This window comes from Eurypyga helias, unplaced genomic scaffold (genome assembly GCF_000690775.1).
Source record: "Eurypyga helias isolate BGI_N326 unplaced genomic scaffold, ASM69077v1 scaffold4359, whole genome shotgun sequence".
Taxonomy (NCBI): domain Eukaryota; kingdom Metazoa; phylum Chordata; class Aves; order Eurypygiformes; family Eurypygidae; genus Eurypyga; species Eurypyga helias.
Genome location: NW_010273781.1, coordinates 44,728 through 60,995, shown reverse-complemented (window position 1 = coordinate 60,995; position 16,268 = coordinate 44,728). Strand labels below are relative to the sequence as shown.

The 16,268-nt window shown below is 40.3% G+C and overlaps 1 protein-coding gene across 2 annotated transcripts in view; it reads right to left on the bottom strand.

Moving 5' to 3' along the window:
* Positions 1-16,268, bottom strand: part of IQGAP2 (IQ motif containing GTPase activating protein 2) — a 60,435-nt gene that overhangs the window by 14,846 nt on the left and 29,321 nt on the right. For both annotated transcript variants that reach the window (XM_010159586.1, XM_010159587.1), the window contains exons 12-24: positions 15,969-16,059; positions 11,180-11,341; positions 9,488-9,630; positions 8,330-8,500; positions 6,704-6,787; positions 5,960-6,031; positions 5,724-5,793; positions 5,186-5,394; positions 4,303-4,452; positions 3,342-3,505; positions 2,499-2,723; positions 1,775-1,915; positions 1,346-1,430 (exon numbers count right to left, since the gene is read on the bottom strand). In XM_010159586.1, the coding sequence (XP_010157888.1) occupies positions 1,346-1,430; positions 1,775-1,915; positions 2,499-2,723; positions 3,342-3,505; positions 4,303-4,452; positions 5,186-5,394; positions 5,724-5,793; positions 5,960-6,031; positions 6,704-6,787; positions 8,330-8,500; positions 9,488-9,630; positions 11,180-11,341; positions 15,969-16,059 (1,767 nt within the window). The remainder of the gene's footprint in view (positions 1-1,345; positions 1,431-1,774; positions 1,916-2,498; positions 2,724-3,341; positions 3,506-4,302; positions 4,453-5,185; positions 5,395-5,723; positions 5,794-5,959; positions 6,032-6,703; positions 6,788-8,329; positions 8,501-9,487; positions 9,631-11,179; positions 11,342-15,968; positions 16,060-16,268) is intronic.

The window sequence follows — 16,268 nt, the reverse complement described above, 5'->3', positions numbered from 1 at the left end:
TTAGATTAGATATCAGGAATAAACTCTTCCTGGAGAGGGTGGTAAAGCACTGGCACAGGTTGCCCAGAGAAGCTGTGGATGCCCCATCCCTGGAAGTGTTCAAGGCCAGGCTGGATGAGGCTTTGAGCAACCTGGTCTAGTGGAAGGTGTCCCTGCCTATGGTGGGAGGGGTGAAACTAGATCATCTTTGAAGGCCCATTGTTTCTCAAGAAGACTGCACGCAGCCATAAAGGACTAGAGAACAGATTTTCCAAACTGCAATTTCTATAGTGATGTTACAGTAACTTGCATTGTGCAGATGATGGCTTCATATCATTCCTTATCTCAGAAACGGGCAGGACTTTCTGCAATTTGCCTCATCTTATGTGTATTCACCTGCAGAATTTCCAATTTACACATTTAAGGGATTTCACTTGGGTGCCTTATGAAAAAACTTAAGTAGCAAATGAAGTATAAGTTGAGCAATACCTTAATCTATATTGCTGGAGTGATAAAAGTACCCCAGAAATGCTGCTTGCAAGGATTTCCAATGCATTGTTAAAACACAAAAGCAGAATTAGTTTTTCAGCGGAGGAGTTTGAAGTCCTCTAGGCACCAAGATATATAAATTCTTTTTTTTAAACACTGAACAGTGTCTTTTTGAAAAATTATAGGGAAGTCCTATTGGTTCTAAAATTACAAGGTATTAATTTCATTTCATTGAACACTAATGAAAACATCTATTGTACTGCAAATAGTTTTAATTTGATAGAGCTGTCGGTCTCCTAGCTGACTAGAAGACTCAGGGAGCAACTCCCCTAAGCCCTCTGAAGAGGCACCATGGCTGTGTTAGATTAGTGATGGCCGGTGTGCCAGTATCATGCTTGTCACTTAAACTTTAGTTTTCAATCTGTACAAATTCCTACAACTTTTACAAGCATCTTACATTAACATTTATTTGAAGATCTACTTGCAATTAGTTTTTAGAGTCCTTCCTCGTTGTATTTATAATGCAAACTTTTTTAATACGTTAACAGCTTTGTGGGGGAGTACAACATACTATTCTTCATGTAAGGATTCCTGAAAAAAAAATTCAAGGTGATTCAGATGAACTCTAACCCTCTAAGAACAGTTACTATCCGAAACATGTTTAGCACTGTCTTCCATAAGGATTGCTGAGCACTCAGATTAAGACAGCTAGCTTGTGGCAAGAGTTCCCTTCTCCCCTTCCGCTATAACCTAAGAAGCGACAAACTCTTTCTGTAAATGCTGGTGTTCTCAGTTCCTTAGAATAAAATAAAAAGCAAGAAGTCATCAAAAGCCCCCTTCAGCATTAAATGAACATGCTGCTGCCCTTTAATAGTACCTTTAATAGTTCCTCTTCTGTTGCATCTGGGAATTTCTCATGGAGAGAGCTCTTCAGAACTTTGGCTATATATCTCATTCCATAACTAGATGCAGAACAGATGAAAAGAGAAAATATTGGAAAGACTTAAATGAGATAAAACAATCATTCTAGTCAGCCCAGTTACTGGCTTTTTCCCCAGCCACTTAAAACACAAGCTGAGATGATAATGGAAAACAAAGATTTTGAGTATAGGGAGACTTTCACAAGGCTGTTAAAGCAGAGTGGAGAACAAGACAAGTGGAGAAAACACTCCCTCTGCTGGGGAAGTCATTCGACAGACACATATCACAAGTCATGTAATTTAAAAGCATCTCCATGGCTCAGTTTCAAGGGAAGCTTCACTGTGCGCACAAACTGCCGCTTGTACAGTCTTAACTTAGCACTTACGGCATCATATTGAGAGAAGAGAATATGGATGCGAGAACTTTGTCAGTTACTGCTCGCAGACTCTGAATCGATGATTCCAGTTTATTGACCACTTCTGTGTGTGTTAGCGCTTGTTCTGTGGTTACATCGTACGGCAATTTGCTGCAAAGCAAAGAGATATTAAACCAGGCTAAATATATTTGAGAATAAAATACTTTTAAATTGTTTTTTTCTTCATAAGGGCCATCAGTGAACAGAAAGAAAGGTCAGACAAATATAGTTGAAGTTGGCTAAGTAACAAAGGACTCAGATGCATTAGCTTCCTTTTTTTTGGAGGGGAGCAGTTCAAGTGAGGGTGGACACATCATCATGTACCTTCCCTTAATTACAAAAGGGGAATCCTAATTTAAGGCATGCATCTCCACACCCCAGTCCCAGCATAGCTTCTCAAAAGGCTGGGACACTAATGCCATTCTGTTACAAAACCTGGCAAAAAGGCTATAAATTCTTCCATGGGAACATATAAGTAATTGACTTTTGAAGTTCATGAGCAGGAAAGTGATCCTCCTTTGTCATGCATAACAGGTGTCAGGCACCTGTCCCCAAAACCTCTCATCGTACTGCAGGAAGATGGGGAAGGGATGAATGGGCACAAGTGTCATTTGTCAGAGAAGGAAAAGGAGAGCAGAACTGAGGGATCCCTCAAGTTTTTAAATGGTACAATATGTCCAGCTTTCTTACTCACCTGGCCTCACCAGTCTGCATTTCTAGCTGATTTACCCACGACTTGTACACATCGACAGGACTAGTGTTGATTATGAGGGTCTTGTCCTCCATGATCTCCTTCACTACTGGGGCCAGGAGCTGGCGCAGGGTGTTCTGTCCACGTGCACCTCGATTGAAGCTGACAACCATCTTAATGACGGTGGGGTTTCCAGTAACGATATCCTGTATCTGGTCTACCTTAGAGCTGTATCAAGAACAGAAGGTTTTTCAGATCTGGCTTATGGATGCAGTTATACACATTTTCAAAATCCACACTTTTAAAGTTACCCTATTCCTATGTCGAAGCATGTTTATATAGTCTATTTCTTAGGCTTTCATACAAAAACAAGATTATAGAAACTACTATGCGAATCTATGTGTGTTATAATAAGGTCCCTGGAACATAGCATAGTTAGTGGCAGCTAATATGCACCTGATTCAGGCCCTGTTCAGCAAATACCTGTTAAGGGCATAAAATAGGTTTTTAATTGTTCAGGATAAGCCACCACTGTCCACTGAGAACACACATTTACACAGAGAAAGGAAAGAGTTTCTCCACCCTTAAATACTCAAGAACAAAACCAAGAACCTCAGCGTATTTTTTTCATACAAAAGTATTGTCCACCATAGAATATTTTTTTTTTTAATTGAAAATATCTTTGGTTAATGAGTAAGTTACAGTGAAAAATTTCTCTAGTAACAAAAATCTGTATACAATTTTATGGCAGTTTAAAGATTAACCATCACATTCTTTTAGGTATGAAGTATTCATTGAACTGTCTCCAACACAAATTAACTGAAATTTTGTTGTGAATTAACATACTTTATCTCTTCTTCTAGAGCAGTTTTGAAGAGTTTGAGAAGCAGATATTCTTCTCGTTGATTGGAGGCATAGTTATATAGAGTAAAGATGACCGTATCCATAAACTTGGTTGATTTATTTTGTGGCATCTGGAAAATCAGCTTTGCCAGATACGTGGGATTAGTCTACAAAACAAACAAATGACAAAAATACTATTGTCCAGGACAAACTACCCCCACTTGTGGGGGCAGCACTCTCTACGTTTCTGTTAATGCCAAAAGCATTTATGTTGATTCCCATGTCAATTTTCCACACTGGCTTTACTTCTTTTCCAAATCCTAATGCATAAGCAGCACTGAATACTGCACAATTAGATATCTTTGAGTAGCACCAGAAAGGATTTCATCCATAGTCTTCTAAGTCTAACATCAGTCTCTGTGCATCAGGTCTATGTATCTGATGACAATGACATTCAACCAAATGACAATGGCTATCTACCAAGAAGCCATTGCATACTACATGTCCACTGAAGCATTAGAGAGCATCTGCCCTGGGAAGACCTAAAATTGTTCTGTAAAAGCTTCACTAAGATGAGATAGAAAGAGCACAAGAACAGATGCATTATATGCTGTCAGCTGCATAGCAGGCAACTTCCTCTCCATCACATAGAAGGCACAGTAATAGTGACAGTAATTTACAAACACGGAAAGATATATGAAGGAAAACATTTCTCTGGCTTCAGTACAGACTGAGGTTATTCTCAAGAGGAAAACAGCTATATTTCTTGCACTCTTAAAAGACAATGCATTTTCTCAGCTACAGGAAATATTAGAAGTTGATCACGGTATTTGCAGCAGTCTACATACTACTCTGGAAATCTTTTCATAATTACTACTATAATCACTAAAACAAAGCAAGCAGTATATTTTTAGTTCTTCCTTTAGCAATTTGCTGCCATGTTAATTTTTAACTTAAGATTTACCTGTAAAAGGTAGAATAAATGTTGATAAGCCTCTAGTTTTTTTCTCCTCTCTTTACTCAAACCTTTGATACCCTGTTTGTCAACCATAACCATCTCTTCCAGCTGGCTTTTGCTCTTTTTGTTCAGTTTCTTATTGTGTAGTACCACATCCTGCAGACAGATGATCAAAAATCTAGGTTATATATTCACAAGAAAGGCAAATTTGAAAAATTACCGTTTTCCCATCCCAAATGCAGTATTTGTCCCAGACCCCTTATTAGAAACTTTATATAGTGTGCTGCTCTATTCACTAGCCAGTCTTTTGAATGTCTTCATCTTGTCACTAGCATGGCTTGCCAACAGTGACCATCTGGGAAACATGATCTTGTGAACACTCATCCATCATGTAGTTAACAATGAACAAGCTCTCGAATATGATCAGAAATCTATTTCATCCTACCACAGAAAATATGCTTAAAATCTGCAAAGCAAATACTATTGTCCACAAGTAGCCAAAAAAAAAAAAAAAAAAAGAAAAAAGTGACATTTGGTAGCAAACTGACAGAATAGAGTAACTTGTAGCACAAGGTATTTTGGCAAGACACACAAAGAAAGTGCTTAATTTACCAGGAGTATTTTAACTAATTGAGGGTGACCAAGTGCTGGCACAGGTTGCTCACTGGCATTGTTGACTCTCCACCCTCAAAGATATTCAATAGCCATCTGGATATTGTCCGGGGTAACCTGCTCTGAGTGGCCCTCCTTGAGCAGAGAGGTTGGACCAGATGGCTTCCAGAGGTCCCTTCCAACCCCAACCCCCTGTGATGGTATAATCCTAAGGCCCTTCAATACACAGAAGGGCTGAGTGCATGCTACCAAAGGAGCCCAAACAGAGCTTGCTGACCTGAAGAGTGATTCTGTTTTTCACCAGCAGTCCAATCTTTATATCCATTAAGTTCAAGTCCTTCTCCAGCTGTTGATTTGATCGAATTTTTGTAACCACTTCTTCCCTTAACCTTGTTACTTCCAGTTCTTCTTGAAAGTCTAAGTCACTTTGGTCCAAGAGGTAGGCAAATTTGCGCAGGACAGTCAAGGGTGGATTTTCAGCACCAACTATGGTTGAAGTAAATAGGTTTGTTAGTTGACATAATACTGAACACACCTCTAAAGCTCTCAGGAAACTGATCACTCTGCAGAAAATTTTGGATCTGCAGATAGAATTAAAAGCCATCTAGAGCAGTATTTTTGTCATACTGTGTAAGCACAGCTATCCAAAACAGTGTAATCTGTAAACCAGATCCCAAACACTTGTACATGCTTTTGAAGCGGAATAAGTGACAGAGAAATTCTAAGTGAAACTTTAAAAAAAAAAAAAAAAAAAGAGACTGAACATGGTAACATACTTCTCCCCAAATACACAATATTCAACTGCTACCACTTACTTAGTGTTCTGTAGTCCTCCCTGGCTTTGTTTGCTCTGAGAAATGCTTGTATCTTCACAATTTCATCGTTCTGGAAGGGACCAGATTAGGCAAAGGAAGGCAGTTATGACACACTTCTGCTCAGAAACACACTGCAGAACCTGCACCCTCTTCTATGAGATTCCCAAAACTGCCTGTGCAGTCATATTACCCTATTTTAATGCTTCACATTCAAAATGGGGGAAAAAAAGACTTACGTGATCCTTGAAGTATTGCAGCCGTTTCCTGTAAGCTCTCTTTGCTAGCCACGTTTTGACCCATGATTGAATCTGAAAATGAAATAAAATTAAAGAAAAACCTAACAGACACTGCGCAACTGTTTTGCGCATGTGTTTTAAGCTCACTTCTGACAGATTCCTACTCTGCAGGAGTGCTGTCCTCATGTGTTTGGGGCCATAGATGACTGCCACTGGAGTCCTACAGTCCAGTGACCAGGTTAATGGGCTTTGACTAAAATAACAAGTTAAGTTCAAGGCTCTATCACCCATGTGTAGCATTATCTTTGGAAGTCATTTTTACCTTCAAATCTTGGCTCTCAATTGTAAACCAGTCTGTTCAGAGAGAGAGGAGATCAATATCCCATCTGTGATCCACTCATGACCTAGTTATCTCATTAGCATCTCAGAAAAGTGATTGCTTTTCAGACAGATAGAGTTGACAACTTTTAATGAAATAACACACTGTCAGCTCAGATCTTTTCTAATTGAGTATTGTGGATAGGGAACAATAAGAAAATCTCTATTATGAACCACTGAAGTCCAATAAAGCCTGATAGAAGTCAGAAACAGAGCTTTCAAGATTAAGCTTTTGTCATTTAAGCAACTTTCAACACCATGCAAATTTCTGGAGCACAAGTCCCTCCAGTTTCTGATTCTTAGGTGGTAGGGGGCAAAGCCAAGGGATGAAGCATACTCAGGCCCCAAAACACAGTGGGATCTTACCTTAACAATAGCAGCAACGTTGCCTTGAAACACCTTTAATCTGTCAACATAGCTTTTCCTTTGCTTGAATCCTTTCCAGAAAGCCTATTTTAGAAAAGCCCACAGACCATTATTACTAGTAAGAAACTGTTATTTATTAAAAACTACATATATACTAAAATCATTAACAGTGTTTATCCTATAGAGAAAAATTGCCCTTGTAGTAAAGGTACGTAAGGCGTAAATAAGTTTGCCTCTATATTTAAGGGTCCCTGATACACTTCATGTCAATTTTGACTGATCTCAGTACAAACATTTTGTTGTCCAATGCTATTTCCTTTCCTCCTCTGAAGCTATCCTTACTTTTATCACCAATACATCCTCATCCTTTGGCATCCCAGTCAGTGGCTTCACCCCACATGGGGAAGACTCTGCCAGCCCATTACATCCAAAAGCTGACCTCTACCTAGCTGAACTTCCATTGTTCTTGGCCTGGTCTCCTTCACAGTCTGTGGTCTTCCAGAGTCGCTCACGACCATCCTGTGCCACAGATAACATCCCAGTTCCCTCACTTGGCTCTCCCTTTGCTAGCTGAGAAGCAAACTCTTGGCAAGGAATTCAACAACAGGGTAACACTCACTGCCTACAGGCTACTCTCACTGCCTTTAATATATATTGCCTTTCATCTCTATCCAACCAGTGACAACAGCCTTGTCCTCTACTTTTTGTGTTTTCATAAGCCATTTCTATTTTAATGCCCACAGAAACCAATCAGAGAATAGCTTTACCTATCTTTCTTCAAATTTTTGAATCTGTTTATAGATTCTGAATTCCTCAAAGAACAATACAGTCCTTTGCTGGGTTCAGTTACCATGCCATAAAATGAAAAGCCAATCCAACTGACAGCTACTAGTGGTATAAGTGTTTATCATTATTGTTAAATGAAGTTACAATAGATTAAAAAAGCGGTTATACATTTTCTATAATTTTGGGAATGACTGATTGTTTTTCAAGACTGGAATAAATTGATTCTAACAGGAGGTGGGTATTTCAAAACCAGTGTACATGCATTTGTCAGTGTTCACACCCTCGGCAGAAAGTTTCCTTTATACTCCTTTTGGAGTTCAGCAAACTGAAGACACCCTAGATATACTACCCTGAGAATACCAGGGCAGCTGCCACTCCCTACCCAGCTATGACTTCATGGAGCAGAGGGAAACCACTTCCAAGTGGGTATAGTCTAGAAAGGAATGTATTTCTTAAGTCATGTTTTGCCAAGGAATTTTTGCTTCAATATGCAAAAGATATCTCCCAATCTTGTACTGTGTATAGTTAGGCGTACCATGCAAAACCTCAGCACCTCAGAATAAAGCCAGGGGTATGAATTTTTGAGCTTCTCTCAGGGAAGTAATTTGGACTGCAGGTGGATATGATCCATTATTTTAAAACTGGAGATTTGTTATTTAAAAGAACAATTATTCCAGTGAGGACAATAACTCATGTAAGTGTGGAAGTTTCAGCTGCTGCTAATGAAGACAGGAAGACAGACCTGTTTGGGAATTTTATCAGTGGCAGTAATCAGCCACATTACCCATTACATACAGAAAGTTGCCCAAGCCAGGTTATGTTCTTGTTCTAGTACAATACCTGTATTTTGATGGCAGATGGTTCCTGGTTTCTGAGGTATGCTTTTCTCTCCTGATAATTTTTTCTGATTAAGAATCCCCTTGCTTGGGCTTGCAGCTGAACAATCAGGTTTTCATTAGCAAGCCACAGCTGCTCTCGATTGTAATCTGCTGTAACTTGCCCAACAATGCTCTGTTAAGAAATCGTAGAAAAAGGTAATTTAAAAGCAAAAAAACCTCAAGCCAAAACCAACCCGAAATTTGGACTCTATTCTTTCCATCATCTGTACAGCGCATACTCATCCTATCCACACCCCTCTGATTCACCCCTAGATCTTAATCAGTATCAAGGGAAAGCTACTTTGCTAACACTTCAATTTTATATGAAGGGTAACTGATCTCCTTTCAAGGGTCAGTTAATCAGCTGGATATGCAGAGGTTTTTTATACTTTAAGATAGTGATGCTTTTTAATACTTGCAAACTTTTTTGTAGGAGTCAGACATCTAGGAGCACTCACTGAATCAGGGAGCTCTCTCTCGAGAAGCACACTCGCATATTGCTGCAGTCAGAACTTCAGAAGTACCTACACTATGACTTCAGCTGTTTGTGCAGCAGAGTAAACAACTAATGTAGATGTGCTGCAACAAAACAGATCACATAAGCTTCTGCACAATTTATTTTTTACTTTGTTCTATTTCATGCCAGCACAATGCTTATACAGTAACAAGAGTATAGGTATCACACTCATCCTACTGAATGTGGAGATACGAGAATGCTGTCAGATGACTACATTTAATAAAACAATGCTTCCACCTGCCCCCAAATACATAATGAAATTCCTTGTCATAGGTCAGTTTAAACTCCAAAAAATATAAAAGGATATGAAATCAATCAGACTTTCCTACCATCGTGTCTGCGGTTGGCCATTAAAAGGATGCTGTAACCTGGGTTAGGGAGTCCCTGAATCATGGTCAAATATCAGACAGGAGGCTGTTCTGTCATTGCCTGCTTAGACTTAAGTTGCTGCTATTGCCAGAAGCATAAAATAGACTAATACGCTCTTCAGTCTCACCCAGAACAGCCTCTTGCATTGATATTGCCATGTCTTGCTACCACTCTCCCTCTCTCTCAAACTTTCATGCTGCATTTCCAATAAAAGCAAACATTCCAGCCACCTACCTGGATTTCTTCACCAGTTAACCATGATGATTTTGGTACAACTCCTGCAGGGGCAACACAGGCACCTTCCTCGGTTTCCACATTGTAATAGTAATTGTATATGTTTTTCATTACAAGTTTAATCCATGGACTTTCATTAGAATCTAAATGCAACACATACTGTTAGTACACATTTGTGTCCTGTTTCTCCCTACCCATTTTTCATCTCTACATTTGCTAGGAGGCCATTTAACATGCAAAGTCTCTATATATCTTGGCCCCATTTGTAATAAGAGTTTTCAAAATTTCCTTCTACATGTATCAGTAACGCTTGGTAGTGTTGGGTTGATGGTTAGACTAGATGATCTTATTGGTCTTTTCCAACCTTAGTGATTCTGCGATCAGAATTATTCTTCTAGAACAAAACAGTTATGAGGTTAGTATGGATCTACCACCATTTTGGTTTCTCCAAACCCCAACATGCCAAGTTGGTGCTTGGTCCTGAATGGTTTGGGTTGGAAAGGACCTTAAAGACCATCTAGTTCCAACCCTCCTGCCATGGGCAGGGACACCTTCCACTACACCAGGTTGCTCAAAGCCTCATCCAGCCTGGCCTTGAAGACATCCAGGGATGGGGCATCCACATCATCTCTGGGCAACCTGTTCCAGTGCCTCACCACCCTCGCTGGGAAGAACTTCTTCCTGATATCCAATCTAAACCTCCCCACTTTCAATTTAAACCCATTACCCCTTGTCCTGTCACTACAGGCCCTTGTAAAAAGTCCCCCCACCAAGCTTCCTTGTAGGCCCAAGATCTTCCACCATCACTCATGTAAGTGGAACTGAGACTGTGTTTATAAAAAAAAAAATGTTCCTGTCTTCTGGCTGAGTGCTGCGCCTTACTGACACTTAGCTCACACTGGACATTTCCTATATCCATGTCATTGCCTTCTTTAGTGCTTTGGTAAACAAAGCTGTATCCTGACAGGTAGGAAAAGCCTCATTTCCTCATGGACAAAAGGCCGCAAGGTAAAACTGATAAAGTAATTTGTGCAAAACGCACTCTTAGAACTCATGCTGCATGATGAAACATGCCTGTCTACTGGAAGAAAGTGTAGTATCTTGATGGCAACTTTTTTATTTGTAATTGTTACCTAATCTCAGCTGCATTAACTATGACCAGCTTGCAGCTCTAACATGACATAACATCCTATCATCTTGCTATGGGCAGATTCTAGCCCCAGCTTTTGCTGATACCTGCTGCTCTAGCAATGCAAAGGGACCATAAACAGGCCATGGACACTCTGGCAAAGCCTGGCCTGATGTTTGACAGTAACCCATAAGACTGAAGTGGGCAGTCTAAACCTTCTCTGCATCTGCTAACAGAGAAAAAGAAAATCAGGGAGTAGCATCGATTACTGAGAAGATGAACTAGTCTATTATTGACAGTCACAGACAAGCTGCCCCGAATTCACTCAGACTAGTTTGAGACTCTGGAGAGGCTTAGCTAGACTTGTTTCTCAGCATGCACTGTGTGCAACAGTTCACTATCATGTAAAAAGTGCTTGGGTAAGTATAAATCAAAAGATTTCAAGAGCCAGCAGCTGCACTCTTCAGTTTACAGCACTTTTAGGTAAACCTCTTCTGTGCTAGTTTTCCAGTTGCCTCACTGATACGGAGATATGGAACTGTCCTATTCAGAAGCATTTTTACCTTCTCTAGTTTTCAGCTTCTTGGCTTCTGAGAGGTTCCTAAAGTAGGTTTCAGCACACTCTGGAACAACTCGTAATCCAAATTTGGACTGCAGTATCATCAAGATTGGCTGTGAATTGCCCTTCTCCAAGCTCTTGTTAATTATTGATGTTCCAACAGCCACTAGGGTAAAATAATGACATAAAAATTTTAAGTGGTTTATATTCTACGTACCCACAGCTCTAGCCTCCAGCAACTTTAATAATAGACTTCTAAAGCTGGCACACACAGACAGCATGACATACACAGCAATTCAGTGCTTCACTCATTTGCAGCTTCCTTCATGCTTGTAAGGACAAGTATTTCAGAGAACAGCAAGCCTGTTAGGAAGCATGCACTCCACCCCGGCTGGGATGCAGCTGCAGCATGAGAGCAGTCTGAAGGCAGAGCTGCTCCCATCAAGTGCCACACCAAGTAACACCAGGCTAGGGATAGTAGGTGCGCTCCCGCTCAGCCTGACCTAGCAGACAGGCCATCAAGCAGATCATTTGGGAGCCTTCTAGACATGCATGAAGTCATTTGGTTACAAGCTGTAAAACCTAACATTCATTTTTACTGTGCAAAATAGGAAGAAAAAAAGATTGCCTTGAGCAAAGTCTTGCAACACTAACAGGATCCTAGCTGGGATCCTGAAGTGAACCTTTCTTGTCCTCATCCTCCGGGAGCCTGTCTAAAGCTTATGCAGCAAGTTCACACCCTTGAGTTTGACAGAGACACAGCTATTGCTTCTGGGGCACATAAGTGATACTGTGAGGCGTGTTCAAACTTTGAGGTGATAGGAAGTTACCCATACTCTGATTCAGGACTTCTTAAGTGTCCTTTGCTTTGTGCACATCACAACATCACTGGAGGAGCTGATACCATCACACCTGACAGACGCAGCAGCACATGCCATTTGAAAGTGCCTTACACACTAGAGGTATATGCTGCTTTCAAAACTGCTGCTCTGGTCTTTAATGCTGTTCTTTCACATCTAAATTCAAGATCCATGCACAGAGGAACAGATGAATAGACATATATGGCTAGAACATACACATTAGATACTGGCTCAAGTAAATCTGGCTACCTTGGCATCCCACAGCTGCCCTTCCCACTGCAACACCAAACGCTACCTTGTGTATATCCAGATTGATACAAAAAAGATCCCTCCCCACTCTCAGTGCTCTGCCTCTAGACATTTTTTTCCAGCCAGAGCTGACCAAAAAGTTGCTCAGTGTCAACAGCCTCCATGTAGGAGGCACTGTGTGAGACTGAGCTGGCAGGAGAGAAATTCAGCAAGAAAAACAGTTCTTTGTGGTTAGACTGAAGTGGAATGGGTACCTTTGGCTGGACAGCAACAGGTCAATCTCCAAATGTACTGGCAGCCAACTGAGAAACAATACCACACCACCAGCGTCTGGAATTCAACCAGATAGCATCCTGCTATTCTGTGTTTTGAAACAAACAGATGTGTACCAAGCACAAGAGTGCTGTCCACAAGACTGGCGATGACTTTGTGCCACAGTTGTGGTATCACGCTGCCCAGGCATTTGGTCTTAAGAGCAAGGAAGCTGGAAAAACTGGGAAGCCACATGTTACCATCTTGCCCCTGCTGGCCCAGGTGGCTCTGGGCGCTCAGCCCTACTCATACACAGTCCTACGTGCCCTGGCAACGCTGGTCACCAGTATCTGAATGCTTTTTTTCCCCTCCTCTTCATCCTATAGTTGGGTGCTGGAAATTGTAACAGAGACAAAGAGCACACAGTCTAGCTAGTAGTTGTTTATGTAGGTCCCTTACTGCCTGGCTTTTTCTTTTTGTCTTTTAACTAATTATTCCTTTGTTTTAGAATGAAAAGGTAAGAAAAATACTTAGTACGGAAAACCACCAATTCTATAGAAATTATTCCTTCCCACTGAAGTGTTAACAACTAACACTATGACTGTTGCTCTAAATAAGGGCCATGTGTTTGGCCAAGTTACAAGACCTGTAAAATTATAAGCTAAAGCGAGCTCAACTATATCCAGCTGCAGGAGAACTATGGGGGCCACTCTGCTCCTGCAGCAATTGGGATGTCTGGACCAGATCAACGCTGTGAAGAGTTCTTTTCCACACCCATCCTCCCTTCAAAGAGCTAAGATATACAAAGATGCAGCTGTCTGTTGTGATAAGCCTGAACTCTCAACAGGGCCAAAGATCAGCATTTTCCTATAACATGGACTCTCAGGACAGATCCAGCTTTGACAGATAAACTCTTCCTATACATGCCAAAGTTGATATTGGTGTCTATTCTTGAAAGCCATACAGCTGATATATGGCCAACCTCTTTTTGGATAAGGGGTACAATGGTTGAAATTATTCAAGAAGTGAAGTAAGATGATGCAAACTGTAGAGCAAACACCACAAATAATTAGGAAGCACACCAGCATTTACTGAATGTTTCTTCCTAAATGAAGATACTAAACACAGAGTCCTTTACTGACAGGGAAGACAGTTTGTAAAAGCCTTTCGCAATTTTAATATTATTTAGTATTTCTATAAAGGAGTAAAAATTACTTTGGAAGGGTTCAAAATAGTTTCTGTACAGCCACCAGTACCTTCTCTTATTTTGATGCTTATTTCATTAACATTACATCAGGAATTTGAAAAACACACTTCGTTCTGACTGAAAAAAAATTAATCTTGAGTGGGAGGTGGGTAGCTGTTTGCCTTTCAAAAATAGACTCCGAGATAGTTCTGCTTGATCACAACTTGGAAATTAACATTTGTTTTGATCTAAGTTTAGACTACGTGAACACAACATGCTAACTTCCTGAGAGAGGATGTGTTTGTTACAGGAAGTATCAGGTTCTATGCCATGGGGAAATTTTAAATGTCAATTTTTAGCTGCAAAATCCTAGAGCACTTCTGAATAATGTGCTGTGCTGACACTGCTTCCTTTCAACCCAGAGGTCAGAGTACAATGTGTAATTATTTCCACAAGTGACTTGTTAAAACAGTTCTACTGATCATACTTCATTATGAAAAGCTGTGCATTTACTACAAACATGGTGCCACACTAAATGAAAAGATTTTACAAGTAACCAGTAGATGTAGTGGTGGCTTACCTTTAGCAACATCACATGGTACCGATATATGGATAATGCTGTGCTGATTTCTGCAAGCCATTTATGAAATACATTCTTGATGCTTTTACACCAGTGGACACAAATGAGGATGTTTTTAAGTTGCTCTTTAGCTTCAACTTACATCTGTTTAAGCTATGCATTTCCTTCTCTGTGCTCAGGTGCTTCCTCATGCCTCTGGGTGGCGTGGAGGAAAAGATATTTTTGTCCACAAAAGGAGGTATCAGTACTCCTAAGTACAGCTGGGGCTGGGACAACGTACCTGTGTCTGACCCCATCTCGGAAAACATAGGCCAGGTGCTTTTCACTACAGATACGTGACCTACAACACTACTTCAAGTGTCTTCAGTATATCTGGCTGGTTACACGAGGACCTTATTAAATCAATTCTAAAGTAACAGTAGCACTACATTCAGTGTTTCTGTAGTAGGGATGGAAGATTTCGTAATAGCTAGATGTGTGTCTTTGCTTCCACCCACAACTTCCAAAGCACTAACTACCAACACAGCCTGCCTGTAAGTAAACAGGCTGCCCCACTCCACTAATCAGTATATCTGGCTGGTTACACGAGGACCTTATTAAATCAATTCTAAAGTAACAGTAGCACTACATTCAGTGTTTCTGTAGTAGGGATGGAAGATTTCGTAATAGCTAGATGTGTGTCTTTGCTTCCACCCACAACTTCCAAAGCACTAACTACCAACACAGCCTGCCTGTAAGTAAACAGGCTGCCCCACTCCACTAATGAAGGCTGATGCACCGAGTTCAGCAGTTGTATTCACAAACTCTTAGGGTGCAGAAGAAGGCGACACTGACTCACCCAAAGCCAGCTCAAGCAGAAGGTGAACCAATACTGAATCCCAAGCTATCAGTCTTAGTTCATCTGTGCTGGCCCCAGGCAGCAACATGTAGGGACATCAGCATGCTCTCCAGTGTGCCCCATACACCCAGCCATGCTTGTTTCTACACTGGTAATAATCTCAGTGGCAAGTTACATGTTATGGATATTTTTCTAAAATTGTATTAGTTCCAAACTTTCACAGAAGGTGTTGAGTACACCCAGTAAACAATGCTCAGACAGGATATGCCTCAACATTTTTCCTATAGGTTTCCTCCTCTTTACAGATTGGAACAGCATGCGCTTTTCCAAAAAGCCCATGTGGTTTCTTATACTGTCTTAAAAGTAATGCGTTCTTAATTTTCACTTGTTAGCACCTAATAAAAGGCATTATAGTGAAATAAGAATAAGCAAAGTAGTAAACATTTAAGAATTTGCTCTTACAGCATGTAGCGGGATTTCAGTCTTATATAAGCAAAATAAAATTTCAAACAGTATATCTTTTCCCATTCACATTTCCTTCTGTTGCGCCACCTTTGTGAAAACACACTGACATGAGAAATCTTGGTCATATCGGTAACTTTTACAGCCAAATCCACTAAATTATTAGCCAACCTTTAAGGATTACCACTTTAGACAAAAACACCACCACCCCTGGACATTTAAGTTATCCTAATTTCAGTAAGACAAAGAATATGTGTTCATTTCTTTTGATGTATTTAAAGGGCTGACACTTCCCTGTAGATCACCAATTTCATGTTTTCAAGACTAAGAAAACCAAGAGCAATACAGATGCAAGTTAATGCTTACAGAATTCTGCTTCTTTTATATTGCTATTGGCATCACTGATTCCTTTTTGTATTTCATCCAGCCACAGAAGTGCTGAATCATCTTGGGATTCCTGGAAAAAAGATAGAGAAAAGCCTTGAAAAAAATTAATTATAACAAAAGTTGTCTGAACATACTGATAGAGTTCTGATATACAAACTCCCCTTGCAAAGCCCATGGACACTAAAAATAATTTGACCACTCAAAATCAGCAATAAATCATTCTCATATTCTGTTTACAGATTTGAATAAACTCTTGTTCAAATACAAAGCTCTGAAAGA